The sequence below is a fragment of the Mesocricetus auratus genome, unplaced genomic scaffold, assembly GCF_017639785.1.
Source record: "Mesocricetus auratus isolate SY011 unplaced genomic scaffold, BCM_Maur_2.0 Super-Scaffold_4256, whole genome shotgun sequence".
NCBI lineage: Eukaryota > Metazoa > Chordata > Mammalia > Rodentia > Cricetidae > Mesocricetus > Mesocricetus auratus.
This window is the reverse complement of record NW_024429182.1, coordinates 70898539-70920356: the sequence shown is the minus strand read 5'-3', so window position 1 is coordinate 70920356 and position 21818 is coordinate 70898539. Positions and strand designations below refer to the sequence as shown.

General features: G+C 38.5%; 1 protein-coding gene across 7 annotated transcripts; it reads right to left on the bottom strand.

Moving 5' to 3' along the window:
* Positions 1 to 620: 620 nt before the first annotated feature.
* Positions 621 to 21031, bottom strand: Tial1 (TIA1 cytotoxic granule associated RNA binding protein like 1). 7 transcript variants are annotated; one of them, XM_040753342.1, is made up of 13 exons: positions 20513 to 21017; positions 18028 to 18089; positions 14183 to 14279; positions 9614 to 9763; positions 9333 to 9387; positions 9104 to 9191; positions 7167 to 7242; positions 6395 to 6503; positions 5545 to 5640; positions 5348 to 5432; positions 4971 to 5094; positions 4513 to 4652; positions 621 to 3426 (listed from the first exon to the last, which is right to left on the bottom strand). In XM_040753342.1, exons 3-13 carry the CDS (start codon positions 14192 to 14194, stop codon positions 3300 to 3302), a joined length of 1062 nt encoding a protein of 353 aa, XP_040609276.1. In that variant the 5' UTR covers positions 14195 to 14279; positions 18028 to 18089; positions 20513 to 21017; the 3' UTR covers positions 621 to 3299. The 7 variants fall into 7 exon arrangements, with proteins under 7 accessions (XP_040609276.1, XP_040609286.1, XP_040609267.1 ...); XM_040753352.1 differs by having other exon boundaries at positions 9614 to 9712; positions 20513 to 21015; XM_040753333.1 differs by lacking the exon at positions 18028 to 18089 and having other exon boundaries at positions 20513 to 21019.
* Between the last annotated feature and the right edge of the window lie 787 nt (positions 21032 to 21818).

Genomic DNA, 21818 nt, shown 5'->3' with positions numbered 1-21818 from the left:
GCGGAGTGACGGCTTTTTTTGTTTGTTTTTTCAAGACAGGGTTTCTCTGTGGCTTTGGAGGCTGTCCTGGAACTAGCTCTTGTAGACCAGGCTAGTCTTGTAGACCAGGCAAGTGATGGCTTTTTAAAAAACTGCAAAAGGTTAAAAAGGTTTGCCTCTTTGCAATATACACCATAAATACAAGTGAGAGTCTAATTTGGAGATGATTGTACTTTGCCTAGAACACTGGTTGTGTTTACTTCCTAACATTTATGTTTTTGAACAATGTTTACAGAATTCAAAATAATGAAGTTTTTACTAACACAACAGAAATACACTTTTTAGAAAGATGAGATTTTTCTTTTTAAAAGTTGTATTACATTTACTTCCACCATGCAATTTCCTGGAGACAGAGCTCACACCATCAGGGTTGGCATCAAGTGCTTTTACCCAGAGTCACCTTACTGACCCCATGGGTACCAGTTTCTGTCCCTCCATATTCAGAGCTTGAATTTTATTTACCACAAGGAACCCAAGTCCTGGAAGTGTAGGTGTCTTTTCTCGTTGCTGATAAAAGCAAACTGTATATTTCACGGCAGTAACTCCAAGTTACACAATGAACAACAATAAGAGAAAGCCACTTACATAGTCCAGTCTTTATTGAAAGACTTACTTCAACTGTGGTTTACAGCTTTGGCTTTAGCTGGCCTCTCACTGCCGGCAGACATAAAGATCAGACGGACTGGCACCGAGGAAATGCTAGTAGAAAAGGATTTGAGCACAGACGATGGCAGGCAGAAACACACCAAGATAAATTTCAAGAAACTATGAAGAGACAATTCCTTGCATGCCAAAGAGTCTCTCCGCTGTTCTTAACGAACACAGGAAGGAAAAGGCAACAGTTCTCTTAAGCTAAGTGGACCGAGATGGCACAAACTCAAATCTGTGTAGTAAGACAGTCTGAACCTGCGTTAACTTGATAGTTGTACGTTCTAAAATGGTGCGTTTTGTTTGGACATGTCCATTTCTACCTTAAAACTATTTGCTGTGAAATGACTGTGACTGACTTATCAAGAAACCTTTTTTTTTCCTCATCCAAATTAAGACAAAAGACAGGTCAGTCACATGCTCACTACGGCAATGTAACTAGTCTGGAGAATTTTTATTAAATCACAGAATATGTAACAGAAAAGACTATAGCTAGAGTTAGCCATTAGTTATCTCAATAAGCCACTTAATTTACTGGCAGAGGGAAAAAAAGGCAAACAGAAATTTTAATTTAATAAGCTCTTATCAATTCTTATCAACTTAGAAAATCTTTAGGATGTTTGAGTTTCACAAAGGTTAATGAAAATCTTAACTTGGGGTAGAATATAGCTTCTTGTTTTCTTATGAAATATAAAATGCCTTTTCCAGAACATCCCCCAAAGGTAGGATGACCAGAAGAAACCAGTCTATGTAGTCATAGACAAGTATAACACAGGGCTGCTGTGTTTTAAAAAATAAACAAAAAAACCTAAGGTACATAAAGATTTTGGCTCAAAAATGAACTTCAGACCCTGTAAATTTTTATGCTGAATACATTTGGCCATATTTCTAAGAAAGGAGGAAATCAGAATTTTTGTGGTCATCAATATCTAAAACAACATTACCTTAATCTTTGACTTCGATGGCTGAGTGAGGACACTAGCTGCACTTTACCTACTATAGCACTGAACTGTTAGGGTTGTTTGTTCTTGTGCATATACAGGCCAACAGGTTTAATACACTACCAGAACATTTGCACCCCCTAGCTGTCACAATTGGAACACATAGGATTTTATCTATTTCACATTCCCGTTTTAAAGAAGTATGAGGCAGACTGTATCCACATAGACTGAAAAATGCCGTGGAAGCACAACTGGAAACCCCGTATCTTCCCAACGGATTCAGTTACAAACCGCACACACACAACTCAGGCCTGCTCAGGCTTGTCACCCACACACTCCCACAAGGAAAAAGAACAAATTAGGAATAAAAGTAACAACTGTGTATAGACTTAAATCGAATATCCAATTATAAATTGGTACATCAAACTGTCTAAAGATATTTTAGCAATCTTGGTAAAAAAAATTCTTGGGCAAAATATATCTTATTTTTAAAAACATCCCAAGATTTTTAAAAAACATTTGTGCTATACAACTTATAGGAATCTTGAAATCATTTCACTAGGTTTTAATAAAGGTATTTATGTACCAAATAAAGCAAAAAAAAAAAAAAAAGAGGGAAAAAAAACCCAAATCTAACTTTCACTTACAATTTAGAATATACTAATCCATCAAAGATTTATATGAAATTAAATTAAGGCTTCTTCTGTGTAGTCATTTGTGTCATTTTCATTTTACATGGCCAACCTTGAAAATGTCAGTCTTCAACATTGTTACTGAGCACTGCACTCACTGCAGTGAGAATGTATGTTACTTGTCACCTCGAATAATTACATTGCTGCTACTTCTAAATTGAAGCATGCTTTTGAAACACTGTAGTTATTCAATATTTACAATGTTTATCATTTAAACTCCATGTAAAAGCACAAGTATGACTGTCTGACTTTAATATAAACACCATACTTGGAATTTTCCCCCAAAATGAAATGTAATATACTACATTTTTGATAACCAACACTTTGAAGGTTTTAAAAATATGTATTAATGTGGACCACCGACATTCTCTCAAGGAACTCTACGATGCTGTCCCTTATTTAGGTTGCAAGCTTTCAGTCTGGCTTCAGTTTCTTTAACAGAGGGAGAAATAAGTATTTCTTCCACAGTGATTCCCACATCATGTATTTCTTCTGAAACCACACTTTTCCTGCTGACTTCAATGCAGTCCACCTCAGGGGATGGGAGAGGGGAGTATCAGAATTCAGGATGGGCTGATGCAATTCTCAGTTTCTCAGATACTCCCTTTTTTGCTCTTTTAAAAACACAGTGAGTTAAAATACTGAACAGCAAGATAAAAACGGAATAGTGTCTAAGAATCAAAACATATTACCCATTTCTCCTATTATATCAAAATTTATAGTCAGAATTGTCTTTATTGACTTTATTTTAGTTTTTGTACACAAAGAAAAATCATGTTCATATCCATCATGAACAAAAACTTAAAAAGGCAGAACTAGAAGACACGTGTCCTTCACCAAGCATAGCTGTGTTAAAGGTTCCAACATTTCAATTTTTAAAATAAATATTTTCACTTTCCGATGTTTACTTTTCATGTCTTCAGAGTGTCACAGGAAACTGCAGCCTATGGTGAGTTACAATTGTGTTTAGAGTCCCAGTTCACTGTGTTGGAAAACTTGCCATTCCATATCCAGCTTGGTTTGGAGGAGGTATTACAGGAGGAGGAGCTTGTCCTTGAGGAGGCTGAGCACCAAATCCACCCATCCAAGCAGCAGAAGGTGATTGACTTGGAAAAAAGTGGGGGGGAAAATCTTCAGCAAACACAAGAAAAATATAATCTACACAGCTATACAAAACCAGGCAGAGTCTAATTACAGAACACAAATCTACAGCAAACACAACACATACACCATCATTAAATCTTACAGCTTTTCATTGAGTTTTATTTTCGTGCTGTGCTGCAGATCACGCCCAGGGCCTTGTTTATGCAATACAGTGCCTGCCCTACAGTCCAGTCCAGCTTTGCTAAGATAATCACAGCTTACCTCAAGTCTGCAGACCACCTAAAAGCTGGTTTGTAAAAAATAATAAATGAAGACTGGCATGGTGGCACACACCTTTAATCCCAGAATTTGGGAGGTAGAAGTAAGTGGATCTTTGTGAATTCAAGGTCAGTCTGGTCTATATAGAGTTACAGGCCTCATAGTAAGACTGTCTCAAAAAACAAAAAACACCCAGGACAGATGAGGGTTCCTGTCTCAAAATAAAAATATAATAATAACAATTCTAAGTGTTCCAGGTATATAAGGCCTCCTGTCCAAATCCCAATACCTTGAGGATTGCGACAGGACTTCTGTGAGTTAGTGAGATCTAGGATACCCTGGGCTAGAACGAAACCCTGTCTTATAAAAACAATGACTCTCTGTTACAGCCCTTGACTCTTGCAGTATTCTCAATAAACCTGTGAAAATAAAGGTCTAGCTCAGCCTAGGGTAAAAACTGAAATTATAATGACTCCAACTCTACCAACATCACAGAAAGCAAACTTTCTGTAAGTTCCCAAGATGTCTTACACAGGCCAAACAAACATAAAAACACCACATTTCTGAGCATATCTAAAGACCTTTTATACACATAAAATTAAATGAAAAGTGCTACTATGAGACAAACTCTACCAGCTGCTTACAGAGAGGTCAGACTGCATCCCTATCTCTGTAATGAAAAGTGTTACAAACTATATGTTATGTAACATCTAGAACCCAAACACCTAAACACAACATCGTTTCAGTAAACTCTCCCCTAGGAGAGCACAGATTTCTCTTTTCCTAGAGGCTCATCTGTTTCTGACAATGGAAAAACCAAAACAACTCACTCTACTCCAAATCCTTGCTGGTTCCATGGCTGCCCATATACTCCATAGGGAGGCACTTGCCACCCATTTGCCATATACTGCCCATACTGTTGTGGGTTTCCATATACTTGGCTCCACTGGCCCCACTGACTGTAGTCAACCTAGGAGAAAGCAAATTCCTGTTTTAGGTAACAAGAAAGAAACACCGTATTTGAAGAAAGAGTGGGAGACAAGGAAGAGAAAAACTAAGTAAGCACCCTTATGTGAATAGGACTCTGTTATTTATCATTGTCTAAGTTTATTGGGGTGGTGACACCTGTGAAAAGAAAGTATTAAGATTCAGTTAATACCGCAAAACAATTTTGAAATAGCATTTACACAATCAACTGAAAGCACCTATATGTTTATTTTACAATTTCCAAAGCTCCTACGTAGGTTAAGATGGAAACCTTAAAAAGTGCTAAGAAATATTGAATTACCTGTTGGAAGTTTTTAGTCATATCAGGAGATTCTTTACCCCAATAGCATTTAACCACATGTCCTTCGATTGTAGTACCATTCACAGAAACAATGGCATGGGCTGCACTTTCATGAGTTGAAAATCTAGGAGGAGAAATAAATAAATCTTAAAAAAAAAAAAAGAAAATCTAGGAGGAGAAAAACAGAAAAGAGGTTTTGTCATTACTCTTTAAGAACTTGGGCAAATAATATAGGAACTCATTAGTAGACTCCTTTCGGTTGTCATTTTTCTTAAGTTATGTTATGTAGGTAAACTGACAACTAGTAAGGATCCAATAATGTAAGTGAAGGGAATGAAGCAGGTGTAAGAGTAATGATTGTATAATTGGAGCATTACCTGACAAAAGAATAGCCCTTTTCTGGAAAAACTCTAATTTCCATAATTTGTCCAAATGGTGAAAATGTTTGTCTCATAAGCTGATCTATACAAAGAAAAATATACAAAGAAAATATTTAAAGCTCATGCTAAATGGAATTTATACTAATAGTGCTGAAATACCAACAGAGAAGGTGATACGAAATCAAACACTGTACCTGTTAGCCCAGAAGCAATTCCTCCACAGTACACAGTGCAATTTTTTGGACTTGACTGGTTTACTACATCTTCAAATCTCAACTGCTTAGTGTTAGCTATATGAAGAAAATAACAAAATTTAGACTGTTATACAATATTATAAAACTACTTTTTGAGCTGATGCTAAAGCTCAGTGGCAGAATGTTTGCCCAGCGTGTGCAAGGTCCCACATTCAATCTACACACCACACACACAATCCTTTGTTCTTATAGGCCATTTTTAAATTCTTGTTTTTATTTTCTTGGGTTTTTGAGACAGAAAATCTCTATGTAGCCCTGGCTATCTTGGAACAATGTGGACTAGGCTAGCCTCTACCCCTGAGTACTGAGATAAAAGGCACGCACCACTACTCCCGGCTACATACCGTTAAGATACATCCCAGTGGGAGGAACAAAATGTATGACTTAATACATTGGGGGTAGGGTATTGGGTATCCCAGGCTAGGCCTAAATTCACTACAACGCTCAAGAGGGCCCCGAACTTTTATTTCTGCCTCTACTTGGCAGGTGTTAGAATTATAGGCAAGAGTAGAGCTCTACACCTGGTTTATATAATGCTGGTACCAAACTCAGGGCCTCATGAACGTTAGGCAAGCATTCTACCAACTCAGCTACAGCCTCAGCCTTAAATATAGATCTCATCTACAAATAAACCAGTTGGTTCTTCACCTGAAAGGTACTTATATCTGAAGTTCATATAAAGAGTCAATGTAGAAGTTACACTAATTTAAAATATTAAGAAAAGTAATACATAATGTTACATGGGGTGATCACAATCTATACTTGCAACATATATGCAGATATAACTCACTTTCTTGTGTACTTTTAGGGGCAGGCGGTTTACGTGTGGCCCAATTGGTTCTGATTTGTCGACCTCCCAACCACTGACCCCCCATATGCACAATTGCATTTTCTGCATCCTATGAAGGAAAAAAAGCAATTAGAAACAAAAAGAAAAAATACAAAGACCCAGTAAGACAAAAAGAACTGATGAATCCAATACATCTCATCATCCGAGAGTCCCCTAGGAACAAAGATGGCACCAATAAAACTACTTGAACCACAAAAGCTGTTTTTTACTTACAGGTTTCAAAATACTAATATAACATTTAAATTTAAGAACTATGTTTCACTAATATAAGGATAAAAAAGATAATCACATTCATCACTCCAAAAACATTTTTCTCCAATACACACAAATGGGTAAAGAGAAAAATAGAACTCTCACAAGGTTATTCTTGAGCGCCTTAAGTTTATGGTTGCTTTGTAAAGGAATATTCCCTACAAAAAATGTAAAAAGAGCTAACATATGTACATAACTGCTATAACCATTAATATTCACTAATAAAATACAGTTTTGGTGAAATGATTAAATTTTCCTTTTTAAAACTAAACATAATTTTCATATTGGTTCGTGTAGGTTTCACCTCTAGCTCACTCTGCCTTCACCAGTGTACAAAAACATTTTAGTAATTCCCTTCACTGTGTCATTACCCTAACCTTCCCTAGGTATTTACAAGTTAATGAAAGAATTACTTTCTATTATTCACATAAAAGTTCTATAGTTAATTAAAAGGACATACCAGTTTGTTATAAAAAGATACAAAACCATAGCCTTTGGACTTTCCAGTTGCCATGTCTTTAACTACCCGGGCATCCCTGTGAAAAGAAGCACAGCTAAATGAGGGAAGTAAAAGTCACCCTCAAAATAAAAACTAAAAGGAACCACACACACTGTATTGTGAGCATTTTAAAAATAAACTCCAGTTAGCCCTAATTAACTATAGCCATTCCTGAACTCTCCCTAATGCTTCTTTACCTGTTAGAAAAAAGCAGTAGGACAAAAACATGTAATAAACATGCAACCTAATCACATAACCTGTGCTTTCTATCTAACTAGATATTCAAATCTGAAGACTAACAGGAACAACAGTTTCCTTTTCTAATATTCTATTTGCTAGTGTCCTCTAAGACTTACTGATTCTATTAAATTACTGTAACAATGCTAACTACTTTACCATGCAATATCTAAATAGTTAAATGTCTTCTGCCTAGTGATACAAAATATATGAAATATTAAAAAATTGAAAAAGAGGAAAAAATAGGAATTAAAAAGGCATACATGGCCTGTTAACAGATTTCTTTATTTTTCTTGGTCAATTCTCTATCATCATTTTGGAGTTTGGGCAGCTGTAAATTTTGAAAAATTGACATTTTCAGAAATTTAAGAAAGGAGAATAAAAAACTAACAACAACGCTAAGCACACCAGTACGAAAACAACAAATTTACACAGAAATTTTAGTGAGTAAGTTAAAATGATTGGAAATATAGAACTCCACTGAATATAGAATGTTAAAATGTAAATACTAAAATATGTATATATAAATAATGTATAATAAGAATAAATAGAAATGAGAAAAAAATCTACAACTGAGTTCCAGTGTGCACAGTTCCTTGCAGTTAGCCTTCAAGATCCTGTCCATTCTTATGAGCAATTCTGCAAAATAACCAGAATGCTATTACTTTTAATTGTGACTTGGACTGTAGAAAAACTGCAGGTCTCAGGTATAAATAAAGATCAAAAACAGCAACCTGTATCATTTTATACTAATTTTACAACAGTACTACTTACCACATTTAGATTAAAAAGCAAAGCAAATATCAAAACAGAAAATTAAGAATTAAATCTTTCTTACAAATAAATTAAATCTATAGAACAACAAGTTATATAAAAGTTAATAGAAAAGTTGTTGTTCTTAATCAAAACATTTCTGTAGTCATACATTTAATTTAAATTGACAAATGTAATAAATTCATTTTAATCAAAGATAAACTGATTGCAACCACTTTTAATTTTCCCATATATTTAATCAAATAACAAAATCTGAACATACATAATTAAAAAAAAATCAACCCATTTGTCCCCTCCCTGGCAGAATCAATATCACTATCAAATATCAAATTAATCTCATATTTATTATCTCAACAAGAAAATATTTAATATTGCAATAGTATTACTTTTTCTCAAAGCTAAATATCAAAATACATTCATCATCATATTTAAACATGAACATTTCCAATTTAATATACTCAATTTAACCATAATCCATGCCTAGATTTCCCCCACTTATAAACTCCTCCAATAAAAGTTTAATACACAATATAAATCACATTTAGTTTTTATTAACTCAATATTCTTAACCATTAAGTTTTGAAAACATTTGACAAAAAGCTGGAAGTTTTACCATCCAAATATTTGCTTTAAATATAACCAACAAAACCACTTAAAAATTTTAAACATATTATACACAGGATTATCTGAAAACAAGACCCCAAACATTGAAATGACATCAACATTTGCAACAACATCTACTCAAAAAAAACAAAACAAAACAAAAGAAGAAAAGCAAAAACCAAAGAAAACACACTAACTTGAGAAAGAAAACCTTGATACTAATACAAGTTAATCATACAGTTTTGCCTATCACTGCTGAGTCTGATACTGATTATGATACTTACGATATTTTACCAAAGGGGGCAAAAGCTGATTTGATGTCTTCTGTTGTAATTTCTGGACTCAAATCCCCAACAAACACATGGAAGTGATCTGAAATCAAAGCATTTGGTAATCAAATACTTAAGAAATTAGGCAACACTAAAGGAGGAAAAAAACCTTAGGTAAGGTAAGCTGGTAATGCTGCCAGGGTAACTTCACGCTTCCACAGTAAAATGCAGCAGGAGTACTTACTGGAAGTATCTTTTTTCTGGCTACTTGGTGTTGTTGCCCAATTTACTTTGACCTCCTAAAAACAAAGATTATATTTAATACAATTATTAGGCATGTCATTTTGAGCTGTTAACACTTACCACTTAATAAATCATTTATCAAGTTGGATTATTTGTGCAAAGGCACTAGGCTGAATAGAGATCACTCAGTAGCCGACTGTCTTATTTTAAATCTTGCTAAGAAAAAATGATTTAACATGCAAACATATACATTTATGGGATGTCATCATCCCATTATCTTACCTTTCCCAAAATTTTTCTTCCATTCATAGCAGCTAATGCAGCAGCTGCATCTCTGTGTTCATAAAATTCCACAAAGCAATATGGGTCATTGCTTGTATGCTGCAAAACAGAAAATCCAACAGAAGAGTTGACCCTTCTGCTATCGGGTTGCTGAGAAGAAAATCCAGGAAAAAACATTACTGACAGCTAGGAATGCACAAGGTGAGATTGTATAAGCTTATGAAAGCCTAACACTTAAGACTTAAGCTGAACTTCAGAATACCAATGTATTCAAGCAGAGCCACACAAACAGTAAATGAAAATATATTAAGTCTGGTGAAGTATGTTTAATAAGATAACCTTTTACTAGCCCTAAACCTCTACCTCAGGTATAGTGGGGACTATTTCTTATCACTGCTCTTTTCTTCTATTATTATTATTATTAGGTTTTGTTTTTGCAAGACAGGGTTTCTCTGTACCCCTGGTTGTCCTGCAACTCATTATGTAGACCACGCTGGCCTCGAACTCAGAGATCCGACTGCCTCTGCCTCCCAAGTGCTGGGGTTAAAAGTGTGCTCCACCACCACCTGGCTCCAGCATTATTTTAAAAGGCTGATTTCTACTTATGTATTACAATCCTTCATATACGACATTACAGGCTTATAAGGGGAAAAATACAAAAATGCAGCTGGACATGGTAGCAGACACCTTTACCCCCCAACACACGGAACGCAGAGGCAGGCAGATCTGTGACTTTGAGGCCAGCCTGGTCTACATAGAGCTTCAGAACAGTCAGGGCTAGATAGAGAGACCCTGTTTTAAAAGACAAACCAACAAACTATATTGAAGATACTAGGGATCTAGAATATAATTGCTGAAAATGTGTTTACATATTCTAGCAGGGTGGTACAGCTCAGGGGGAGAGCAAAACTGCAAAGCATGTGTCAGGGCCTGGGTTTGCTACCCAGCATCTTAAAACCAAGTAACTAAATAAATATTAAGTAAACCCAGGGCAAAGCTACAAGTTTACCACAAAACATCAAGATTAAAAACAAACAAAAAGAAACCCTTCATTAGTTGGCAAATACATAGCTAATAAGGATGCTCAGAAATTAGAGCTACCTAAAATATGCATATTATTTTTATAAAACTGAAACCTATATTGGCTAGCAGCTCAACTGTACAAGCATATTCTTTGTCATGTTAAAAACAATCAGCACTGCCGGGTGTTGGTGGCGCTCACCTTTAATCCCAGCACTTGGGAGGCAGAGGCAGGCGGATCTCTGTGAGTTCGAGGCCAGCCTGGTCTACAGAGTGAGTTCCAGGACAGCCTCCAAAACAATACAGAGAAACCCTGTCTCGAAAAACCAAAACCAAACCAAAACAAAACAAAACAAAAAAAACCATTCAGCACTATTTAACGTAAAATGCCCCAAGAGACTAACACATGGACTATATACTCTATGTGAACTTACTAGGAATAAAATGCCAGATAAAATGAAGATCTTTTCAGCAACCAGTTTTCCATCCCAGAAAATTTTTATAGAAAAATCTAAAAATACGGAGCAACCAGCCGGGTGGTAGTGGTCCACACCTTTAATCCCAGCACTCGGGAGGCAGAGGCAGGTGGATTTCTCTGAGTTTGAGGCCAGCCTGGTCTACAAGCTAGTTCCAGGATAGCCAGGGCTGTTACACAGAGAAACCCTGTCTTGAAAATCAAAACAAAACAAAAACAAAAGATGTAGCCCGGCTAAGAACAGGATTCTTTATATAACAAAAATCAAATATGTTAGACATTCCTTCCTGGAGTCTATGTCCTCTAGAAACTTTCTACCTAGACTACTGCCAAACAATACTCTTAACAATCAGTTGAGTCCTTACCTTAATTAGTCTGGTCACCATTGTTGGATGACATAAATGTCAAAACAGAAAAATAAGAGATTTTTTAAACTATTTACAAGTTCAAATCCAGGAACTGTTAAGGCATGATTAAGTTTACTTGGAAAGAGTTCTATTCCTCAAGTGTCTGTATATACATAGATTTAAAAAAAATATTTGTTAAGTATTTATGAAATGTCTCTCAAAAAAAAAAAACGTTCTAGTGACTCTCTCTACTTTCTCCATCCTGTGCATCCTGAAATCACTGAAGTCCACTGCCACCCCAACCAACCCAGCCAGTGAACCCGTATGTTAACCCACTAGTGACTTCTCTGCCACCTTTTTTGTTCTTAGGTGATTACCACCCTCCCTCCTGCAAATTCTCTCTTCAGTTGGTGCTACAACATGCTGGTGTCCCCACCTCCTCACTGGAGGACACTTCAGAAGGTTATTTGTCCTCTCTAACTCTGACTGGAACTCTTGAATGCTGTTGTTCCAAGCTCCAAGCCTCAGACCTTAGGCCCCCTGCTCTCATCTACAGCCTCTCTCTAGATGATCCTACCTAGTATCCTTGCTTCAAATATTACTGTATGTTCAGCACTGGTCTCTCCAGAATTCCAAACTCACTTATCCAACTGCCTACATATAACCTCCATTTGTACAGCCCAAGTGTATCTTAAATTTAACCCTGCCAAAACAGAAACTTGATTGCCACACTCCCCCATCCATCCATTCTGTGCCTTTCTCAGTCATTCCCATTTTAGCACATGGCATGCTAACACCCACACTGACAAAAATCTTAAGTCTCCCCTGATTCCTATAGACATTCTAGTTCTATTGCTCTTACCTCCAAAATAAAAACTCTGAATTTATCTACTGTCTTTCTTCACCACCACTCTAAAGCTCTCCATCTCCACACGAGTAATCTGACTGGTCGTCATCCTCCTACCCTCTTGTACCAAATACTCATTTTCCACACAGAACAATCTATCTTTACAGATAACAAATTAAGGCGGTCTAGTGGTGGCGCACACCTTTAATCCCAGCACTCAGGAGGCAGAGGCAGGAGGATCTCTGAGTTTGATGCCAGGCTGGTATACAGAGCTAGTTCCAGGATAGGCTCCAAAGCTACAGAGAAACCCTGTCTCAAACAAACAAAACAAAACAAATTAAACCCTGTCTTCTCCCTGGCTAACCCTCTCCAGTAACCTGGCATTCTGATCTCGACTGTATCATGACCCACACTGTCCTACGTGCATCTGAATCTCGCCGGCCTTGTTAAGACACTTTCCCCACCCCTAACCTCTACCACCCGCAAGACCCCAGTCATCCTCCTTTACCAAGTTGAAGCCTTGCTATTTTGCTTTTCCTCTACTCCAGTCTTTAACACAGATGGTGCCACCTTGATATTCCTGCCTAGATTAAGAAGTGACATCTTCCCTTACATGCGGCCTCAACCTCATCCTCTAATCAGACATCATAGAACATTTATTCTCTCCATGACACTTATCTCTATTCTTCTGGAACTTCATTTGCTTCTCCATTGCGTTCATAGTGCCTTTAACAGTGCCCACGAAAAATATATACCAGAATAGTAAAAGGCCAATGCTCTTCACAGATTTTTACAGTTCCAGGCTACAACACCAGTTTCAAACACTCTTGCCTCATTATGTACTGGATCTCTATGAGTAATTCCACTTCAAACTCTACCAATGCGCCTACTGAATACAATTCTAACAGGAAACAGGATGCTGGTTTTTCTTTTTCACAAGCACTCCTGTTCTGCCATAGGCTCCATCAATACTCTTTACTTCACAGACCCTTCTTCCTCAGACCCCACAGACAAAACTTCCCATGACCCACAACCACAATAGCTATTCTCCTGATGTTCCCACAGCACTGTAAACTATCTCATCTCCTAGCAATTATAGTCTATGTCCTATGTGAGTGTTGACTTCAGCCTCCTACAAGCTTGTAAAATCTTATGGGCCAGGAACTCTCTTATTCATCACTGGGTTTTTAGCACTTACCATCATATCTGGTACATAGCAGTCAAAATTTTTTTGATAAATAAGCAGAAAGGAAAAGAAAAGAGCAACTAACACATATGTCACCTGGGTACAACTAGATAGAGCCTTAACTGAGAAAAGTAAAACTTTTTCTTTGAAAATAAGACAAAACTTTTCGATTTTATTGATATTAGGTGTTGAACCCAGGGCCTGGCATATTACAAGGGCATTCTCTACCACCAAGCTACATTCCTAGCCCAAATAAAATTATTCTAACAGTTTAAAGTCCTATCTACAGAAAATTGTTCAGGCCTTAGTAGACACTAACCCTAACCCACTGTGCACATAAAAACCGAAGGTTGACTTCAACACTTACCAATCCCAGAACTTTGAACTGTAGACTGAATTACCAGCATTTGCACTGGAGTATGTCAATACCATCATCTTACATCTTTCCCAGATAGCTATGTACAAGCAGAATCACCCGAAGCTAACTACATCATGAACAACTATGCAATAACAACACAAGAATCTTTGCCTCCTCACCTAGCTTACTAGCCAAATCAACAGAATAGCAATCAATACCACAAACATGAATCTCTCCCACAGAATAATTTGAAGTTTAAATTAAAATGAAGTTAATCAACTCATGCTATCATCAACACCAGGCAATGGATGATACTCCTAACCAGGAAGATCTTACCTCTGTTATCATTTTACAGCTTTTACAGGGTCCGATCTGACTGAATAACTGGAGTATAAGAACTTCTGTCACATCTCTGGAGAGGTTACCTACATATCTGAGTGAGTGAGTGAGAGAGAGAGAGAGAGAGAGAGAGAGAGAGAGAGAGAGAGAGAGAGAGAGAGAGAGAGAGAGAGAAACATCAGTAATGTTTCTTTAGTTATAGGTCTAATTCTTAATATTTAATTCATCTTTTATTTCAAGTTCCTGTCCATGATTAATTTTTCCAGGTAAGTCTATGATAGTTGTATTTTCAATTTCAGAATAATTTGTAACGTAAGTATGACAAATATTGATTTACTGAAACATCTTGATGATAAACTAATACTAGAGTAATTGTTAGTAGGCTTATCTTAACACTGCCAAGCAAAACAATTACATGAACAAAGAAGAGCTTAAGAGTCAAATTGTTCTAGCAAAGCAGAGGGTAAGCAGGGTGGAGGAGCTGGGTCGGCTTCAGCTTGGACTAAACAAGAGTGTTAGTAATGGCATCTTCATTGCTTAAGAACAATCAATGGAAGTGAATAATTTAAACTTCCTATCAGCATCAACAACACAAACTTTAGATAACAAAAGAAATTTAAGAAGAGTTCTTTAGAAATTCAGAGAAAAATTAAGATAGACAGAAGCATACTTTTGACTGGATATTTAAAGGTTTGAGTTTTTCCCCCTAATTAGCAGTTGATTAAAAATTTTAATGAGAAAAAAGAAAAATTACTACCTAACCCCGAGAGATGACCACCTTGGTTTATGTCCTAATACAAAATGACTTTTGTCTTACACTATGGGTTTAACTTATTTGAATAAATTGCCAAAGTCTTTCTGGTTCTCAACAAATAACACCTTAAATGTACATTTGTCATGAACCACTTCATAAACCAAAACATTATTTATAAAATGTGACATAATTTCTTCTGGGACATAAAAGGACATTATTTTACTTTCTGGCCACAACATAACATTAGGAAACAGTGCTGAGACCAAAATAAGGTTTGCAACAGTTGCCATGTTAAATACATACAAAGCTTTCAAATGAAACATGCTAAAAGAAAAAGGGCTGAGAAAGCTAAGGTCAAGTAAAACCTAAAATGATTGGTTAAGAATGGGTAGGAACTGGGGCTGGAGAGGTGGCCCAGCCATTGAACATGCTTGCTGTTCTTGTAGAAGACAGAGTTCGGCTCCCAGCACCCAGGTAGGGCAGCTCACAACTGCCTGTAACCCCAGTTTCAGGGGAATCCAATGCCTTCTTCTGGCCTCCCCCAGCACCTGTGTATCCACGTGTATATGCATGTAATGTACACAGGGACACACACACAATTAAAAATGAAAAACAAAACAGGAAAAAAACGAGTAGCAACTTGCCAGCTTAGTTAAGAACTTCATAGCAGTGGTTACCAGTAACCTCAGGGTACATGTTCTAAGGCCGAAATACAAGTCCAGTACTACTAAAATAAGAGAATAAGCTAGCTGACAAACTGGTTTAGAGATCCAGTAAGCCACCTTTTCCTTATAATTAAATGAAGCTGACCCACTGTAGGACACACAGTGATTCTTTTTTCATAGCATAAGCAAATGGTTAAAGGATTACAAATTAGCCATAAATAACTGTTTGTCCCTTTTCCCTCACAAGGACTTTATGAGCCTGTAACCATGGACTAACTTCCTTTTGTAAAAGAGACACAGTATAAAGAAAATGAGCAAATGATATTGATTTTCTAAATACTATGTTCATCTGACCAGTCTAATCTGCAGAGGGCAAGGGGTTGTGGTGATTTTTACAAGTAAGGAGAGCTGGTAACAAAAATAAGCATTAGAGTATCGTTTTACTATAGTAAAATTTTGATGATTTAAAGTTTTAAGTTTGTGTTGATGTTTAAAAACATTCATTTAAGGAAAAAATGCATGTTAATTTTCACAGCTAAGTCACAATAAAAGCTGTTTTTGTTTAACAAGACTTTGATTCAAAGTCAACCCATTTCTAATCAGTCAGGGAACTCCCAGATTCCAGAGGCACAGTGATGTATATAATTAATTTCTGTATCTAGCACTGCCAAAGATTAAAAACTGTTAATATTCAAGTTCAGAATACTGTGAAATATTTACAGAAAAGTCCAGTGCTAAAGTATTCTATTTTTCAAATACTTTCAAGAATCAACTGCTAAAGCAGCAGACTAAAATTTAAACACATACAAAGCCTTCTGTAACAGAGAGGTCTTAGTTTGTCAAGATGAAAAGGATGCAATTCAGTATGTAATTTCACTTACATTTATCTAAATTTTAGACAAACTTTTCTACTCAAGGTTCTGTAATTTATGTATCTAATGGAGGCATAATTTATATTTTCAAAAATATTGTTGTATACTGTGCCTTTTACATTATCAAAAAATAATACATCCCAGAAACAAAGGTATTTAAGACAAAATTCAACATTAGACTTAATAAGCATCATCTTTTGTAGCTTACTGAATTTGGTATCTGTTTCTTTCAAAAGATATTATTTTCTATACTTCATCTTCTGCTGCAGCTAAGTAGTAGTAAGTAAATATATTCTAAAGTTTCAAGTTGTTAAATATGCAATTTTTACCAGAGGAACATGTACAAAACAACAGAGGAAGACAAATGACTTGAGGTCTTATAGTAACAGAACACTTAGGAAATTCCAAAATGGTTTTAACTCAAGGAAAAATAAGGAAAATGCATACCTTACAGTCTATTTTGTCTTCTAAGAACAGGAACTGTAGGAACTGAAGCAGTAATAACTGAAAATGATACCTTTATCCCTAACATTGTATCTAAGATCCAATTGGAGGATAGAAATCTTGGCAGTTCACAGCAGGCAGAAGTTCACATTGCCAGTGAATTACTTCCCTATGTCCAACTGGGCAGAAATTAAGAACATCGTGCCTTGTAGAAAGTTAATGACAGCTTTTCCACTGAATGTGCCCTCACTCTGAAAAGTAACCTTCCAAGGCAGAAATTACCAGCACTTTTATTCAAAATACTGTAGGGCTACATTTCCATAAAGGCAATTGTAGTTTTATTATTCTTAATAAGTTCTATATAAAAGGAGATTTTCAACAATAACCCTCAACAGTCCTCTAAAGGACTGTCTAAGCTGTCACTTGATTTTAGGAAGGCACCATAGTGTAAGGTAACTAACCTGACCAAGGACCTGACTAAAGGATGGACCCATGCAAGCTTTAAAGAAACAAAGATGACTAAGTTGAACCAGCTTGATTGTAGCTATAATATAGCTAAATCAATGGTGCAGCCAAGTCTATGTTTTCTTCTGCTTTGTTCACTGATGTTCAGATACACTCTAAATCAATGGCTTATTTCCTCCTTTTTACTGAGTATCAAGGAAGAATAAATAGCCTTAAAGGGTGGCATTGAATAGTATGGTTTATTCTAGAGCCACAATTTCTAGGTTTTGGTACACCAAATAGATGAATAAAGTAAACTAAAATTGACCGCCAATATAATTTAGTGTCACACTGTTGGTTTAGATACCACAGATCAAATCACTGCACTGCAAAGACACAACCCAAGCTAAAACATGTCCTACAAGGCTGGTCTACTTCAAACACCAGTATCACATATTGTAACCTCATTGGTTTGTTTTTAAGATCACTAATATATAATACCCCAAAATAAATGTTAAATGAAAATGAGGAACATCAGAAAACAGACCTTTACAGCAACTATATGGCAAATAGGATTTCAGACTCAACATCAAGGCAATTCTAACTTTAAATACCATCAAATAAATTAGTAATACTGTAGATAATGAATATTTAAAGACCTACCTAGGCTATAAACACCATATTGTTTTCTGAAGATAGAACCATATGTCTTAGCTTGTGTGTGTCTGCAGGAAGAAAACCTTACTAGTAACACACAGGCATCTTAAAGTAAACAGGTTAAGATCAACTTTATTTAGAGTACATAGTTTTAAAACATAGTAGCCATTTGAGAGAAACCTAATCCATAGATCACAATGCAAAATATAGGCTCTTCATAAACAAAATCAAATCCTATTTAACATTTGCTTTGATGTCAAGACTTTATATTAGGTACACACACACACACTCACACACACACCACACCACACCACACAAATTAACAAACTTCAGGAAGAATGACAATGTCCACCTGTAGTTTAACTCCATCAGAACTTTAAAAAACAATGCTTAACACTAACTTAACCAAAGAAGTACAACTTTAAAATATTTACTGAGTACCTCTTATGTTCCAAGGAGTGAAGAACATAAGAGTGCAAGAAGGGTTAAGACCTAGGAAATAGTACAGTCCTTGTATTTAAAAACAAAACAAAAACCACCATGACTTCCCATGGAGAAAAGTGGGAAAAGGAAGACATAATAAACACATACTGACACACAGGGACAACAGAGCTTAACACGTTTATTCACTCCTATGTATGCATCACAGTTTTATAAAACCAAACACAGACAACTGAAGTGTGTTGACGGAGGGGACATATGAGATGGTAAATGTATGAAATAATAAAATTTAGCTCTGGTCTAAAGAAGACCTGATAGTAGATGCAGTGACAATTAACGGGAAGAAAAGAAACAGAAAAGGCATACTATGTAACAGACAAATGCAAGAAACCTCTTCTAAGGAACAAATAGATGCAGTTAATGAGACAGGAGAATTTACCAATTATCCAGTAACTATTATGATGCAACGATGACATTTTAGGTATTTTAGATACAATGTAACTGCCATCTTCCTTCAATATAGCTTGCTAAGCCTTAAGTCTAGCTTCTATCTAAGTACACACTGCTAATTATTAAATACCAAGCCTTGGTTTAAGCAAACAAACAAAAAGAACAAATTTCAAGTTTTGTCTCAATTATCATTTTTTTCTGGGAAAACAGAAATGGAAACACACACACACACACACACAAATTTTCATTCAGGGGTATAAGTTTCGTATGTTTTCAAATTTCCCAAACTAGGTGTTAAGAATGGAAATTATAAACAATGCTTAAGAAAAGGTATCAACATTGAACATTGATATGGACCTTCTTTACTGAACTTATTTTCTGTGGTAAGAATGACGCTCTGAGACGCTCGTTAGAGGTCCTGAGTGTCCATCCATTGTCATCCATTCCCCAAAACGTACTTTCCCCATCAGCTAACCCAGCCAAGCGGACTCTGATCATGGTATCAATCAATACCAGGCAGAGCGAGGCAAGAGAGACAATGCAGCAGGCTGACTCTGCGTACTTAGTCCAGGCAGGAGTACTAGGCCTGGAGAGGCTGGGAAAACCCAAGGTGCTCACTTTAAACAATGAATTGGAAATTACTCAGACGAAGGGGCTAAAAAGAGTGCCACACTATTTAGAAAGGAATACAGACGCTGACTCATCACTGTGCATTGGGAAAGGAAGGAAACGCCAATTAAGCAGTTGGAAGATGCAATTCATTCATTAGATTGGGCATCAGGTGAAACCCAACAGCTAGACCGCGGAAAAAAGCACCCAAAAGACACGCATCAAACAGCGGGAGAAGACATGCTTTTATCGAACTCTGATGGTCCCGACGCACAAACCGACTAGGAAGCGGCATCACCAACTGAGCCAAAGGAATTTAACTGGTTGTCAGTTTGGCGTAGTGAGCGCTCAAAGTAAACTTCGTTATCCAAGGGACAGAGGTGGTGCACGGCGGCAAAAGGCAATCTCTTTGGCACTTCAAAAGCAGCGGGCGCTGGGCGGGTGTTTCTGACAGTGTGGGGCACGTGGGGCAGAAAGAGACAAGGGGCTCCTCTGGTTAAAAAGAGTTGTAGGCTCGGGAAAAGGACCCGGGGCGACTGAGGATGAGGACGTGGACTGCTGAGGACGTGGACTGAGGCTCAGTGCTAATGCCAAAAGATGCAGCAGAGGTCCCACCCCCGCCAAGCCCTGCCCCCGTGGGGACCCACAGCTCCCGGCTCAGCCCCGAGCCCCCGAAGCACAAGGGAAGCCGGAGCTCTCCCGAGCCTGACAGCCTCAGCCGTGCACAAGCCCAGTCTAGGGAGGGTGTGCAAAGAAGGGATCGGGAGGGAAAGGTCGAGACTAGTCCTAGACCCTAGGAAGTAACTGTGTTCGGGGGGAAGGGAGGGCTTCCTTCTCTAGGAAAGGGGGACAGATGAGGAATGCGCTTCACAGCGCGCCACCGCGACGCCGTGCTCTCGGCCTCGGGTCCCGGTCTCCTGCTCCCTCCTCCCTCAGCATCCCGCGTGCCCGGGCAGCTCGGTGCCTGGCACCCCCGGTCTCGGGTACTCACAGAGTCCGGGGCTGTCCGTCGTCTTCCATCATGGTGGGTGCGACGGAGCGATCCCGGGACAAGGGGGAGGGCAGGGCTGGGGAGGGGAGGGGGTGGGAAGGAAGGGGAGGGGGGCTCCGGGCTCCGGCTGGGGACAGAGGAGAAGGTACTGAACCCCACTCTCCGGCTCGCTCCCCCCAGCCCGCTCCGGACACTGCGCTCCAACCAGGAGGAGCAGGAGGAGGAGGAGGATGAACAAAATGGCCGCCGCCACCAGCCAGGCAGGAAACGCGGCAGGGCGCAGGCGCGGCCCGCCAGGTCACCGCTCAGGCCAGCCGCGACGGTCTGTCCGGCAAAAGTGGCTGAAAGAACAGAAAGCCGGCAGAAGAGTACACCCTCACACTGGACACGACGGACCACGTCGTCGCTGTGGCCCTACTAGCCTAGCCAGCGCTAAGAGAGACACGACACTGAGAGAAAAGCCGCGAAGTCAAGTCTCTGGGAATTGTGGTCCCGGGAAAGCGGGGGAAGCCCTTCTCCAGTAGCCCTCTGGGAACTGTAGTTCGAGGAAGACCGAGCGCCTGCCGGAGCGCGAAGGAGGGATTTCTGGGTAGTGTAGTCGTACGTGAGGACGTGCCGCGGTAAAGTATTCGGCGTGCCGGGAGAAAGCGAGGATTAAAAGGCGGGCGGCCGAAATGAGAGAGGAGCTATCCGGGAAGTAAACTACAAATCCCAGAGTGCCTCGCGCCGGGGACCGCCCTAGGATCGCTCCTAGCATCTTAAGGCTCTTCTGTTGGTCCAGCGTGAGCTTCTGCTCCGCCTCCGTCCAGCCCCAGAGCGGTTTCTTCAATTGCGGATGAGGCAGTGTGCTAGCTCCGCGTGGTTCCCCAGCTAGCCGGCCTTGCCGGCCTCTGTCGTCAGAACTTCTGGTCCGTGTTCAGCAACCGCCGTCTCACGCGACTGGCAGGAGAGAGGCAACTCTGAACTAGAAACCGGGGGTCTGTGGCGGACATCGGGCTGCACCAGACCCGGCCTCGTCTTTGAGCTCGTTTTCCTGCAAGATAGGCCTTTCTAGCCTAGGTATAACGCTTGTAACTTGCTTTACAAATTCCAGAGGGATGACTATCCATTATCTCATCGGATTAGTGGGCAAAGGGGCCCAAAGAGCACTCTCTCATGAAAATGACTTGTCCCTCTACTGCTCTTTCAAAATCCTACTTAAAACTAAAAAAATCGCGTGGTGGCTCGAAGTACTGCTGAGCCGGAGGGGTAATAGATTTAAGGCCAGCCTGGAATTACATACCAAGATCTCATCAAAAAACTAATA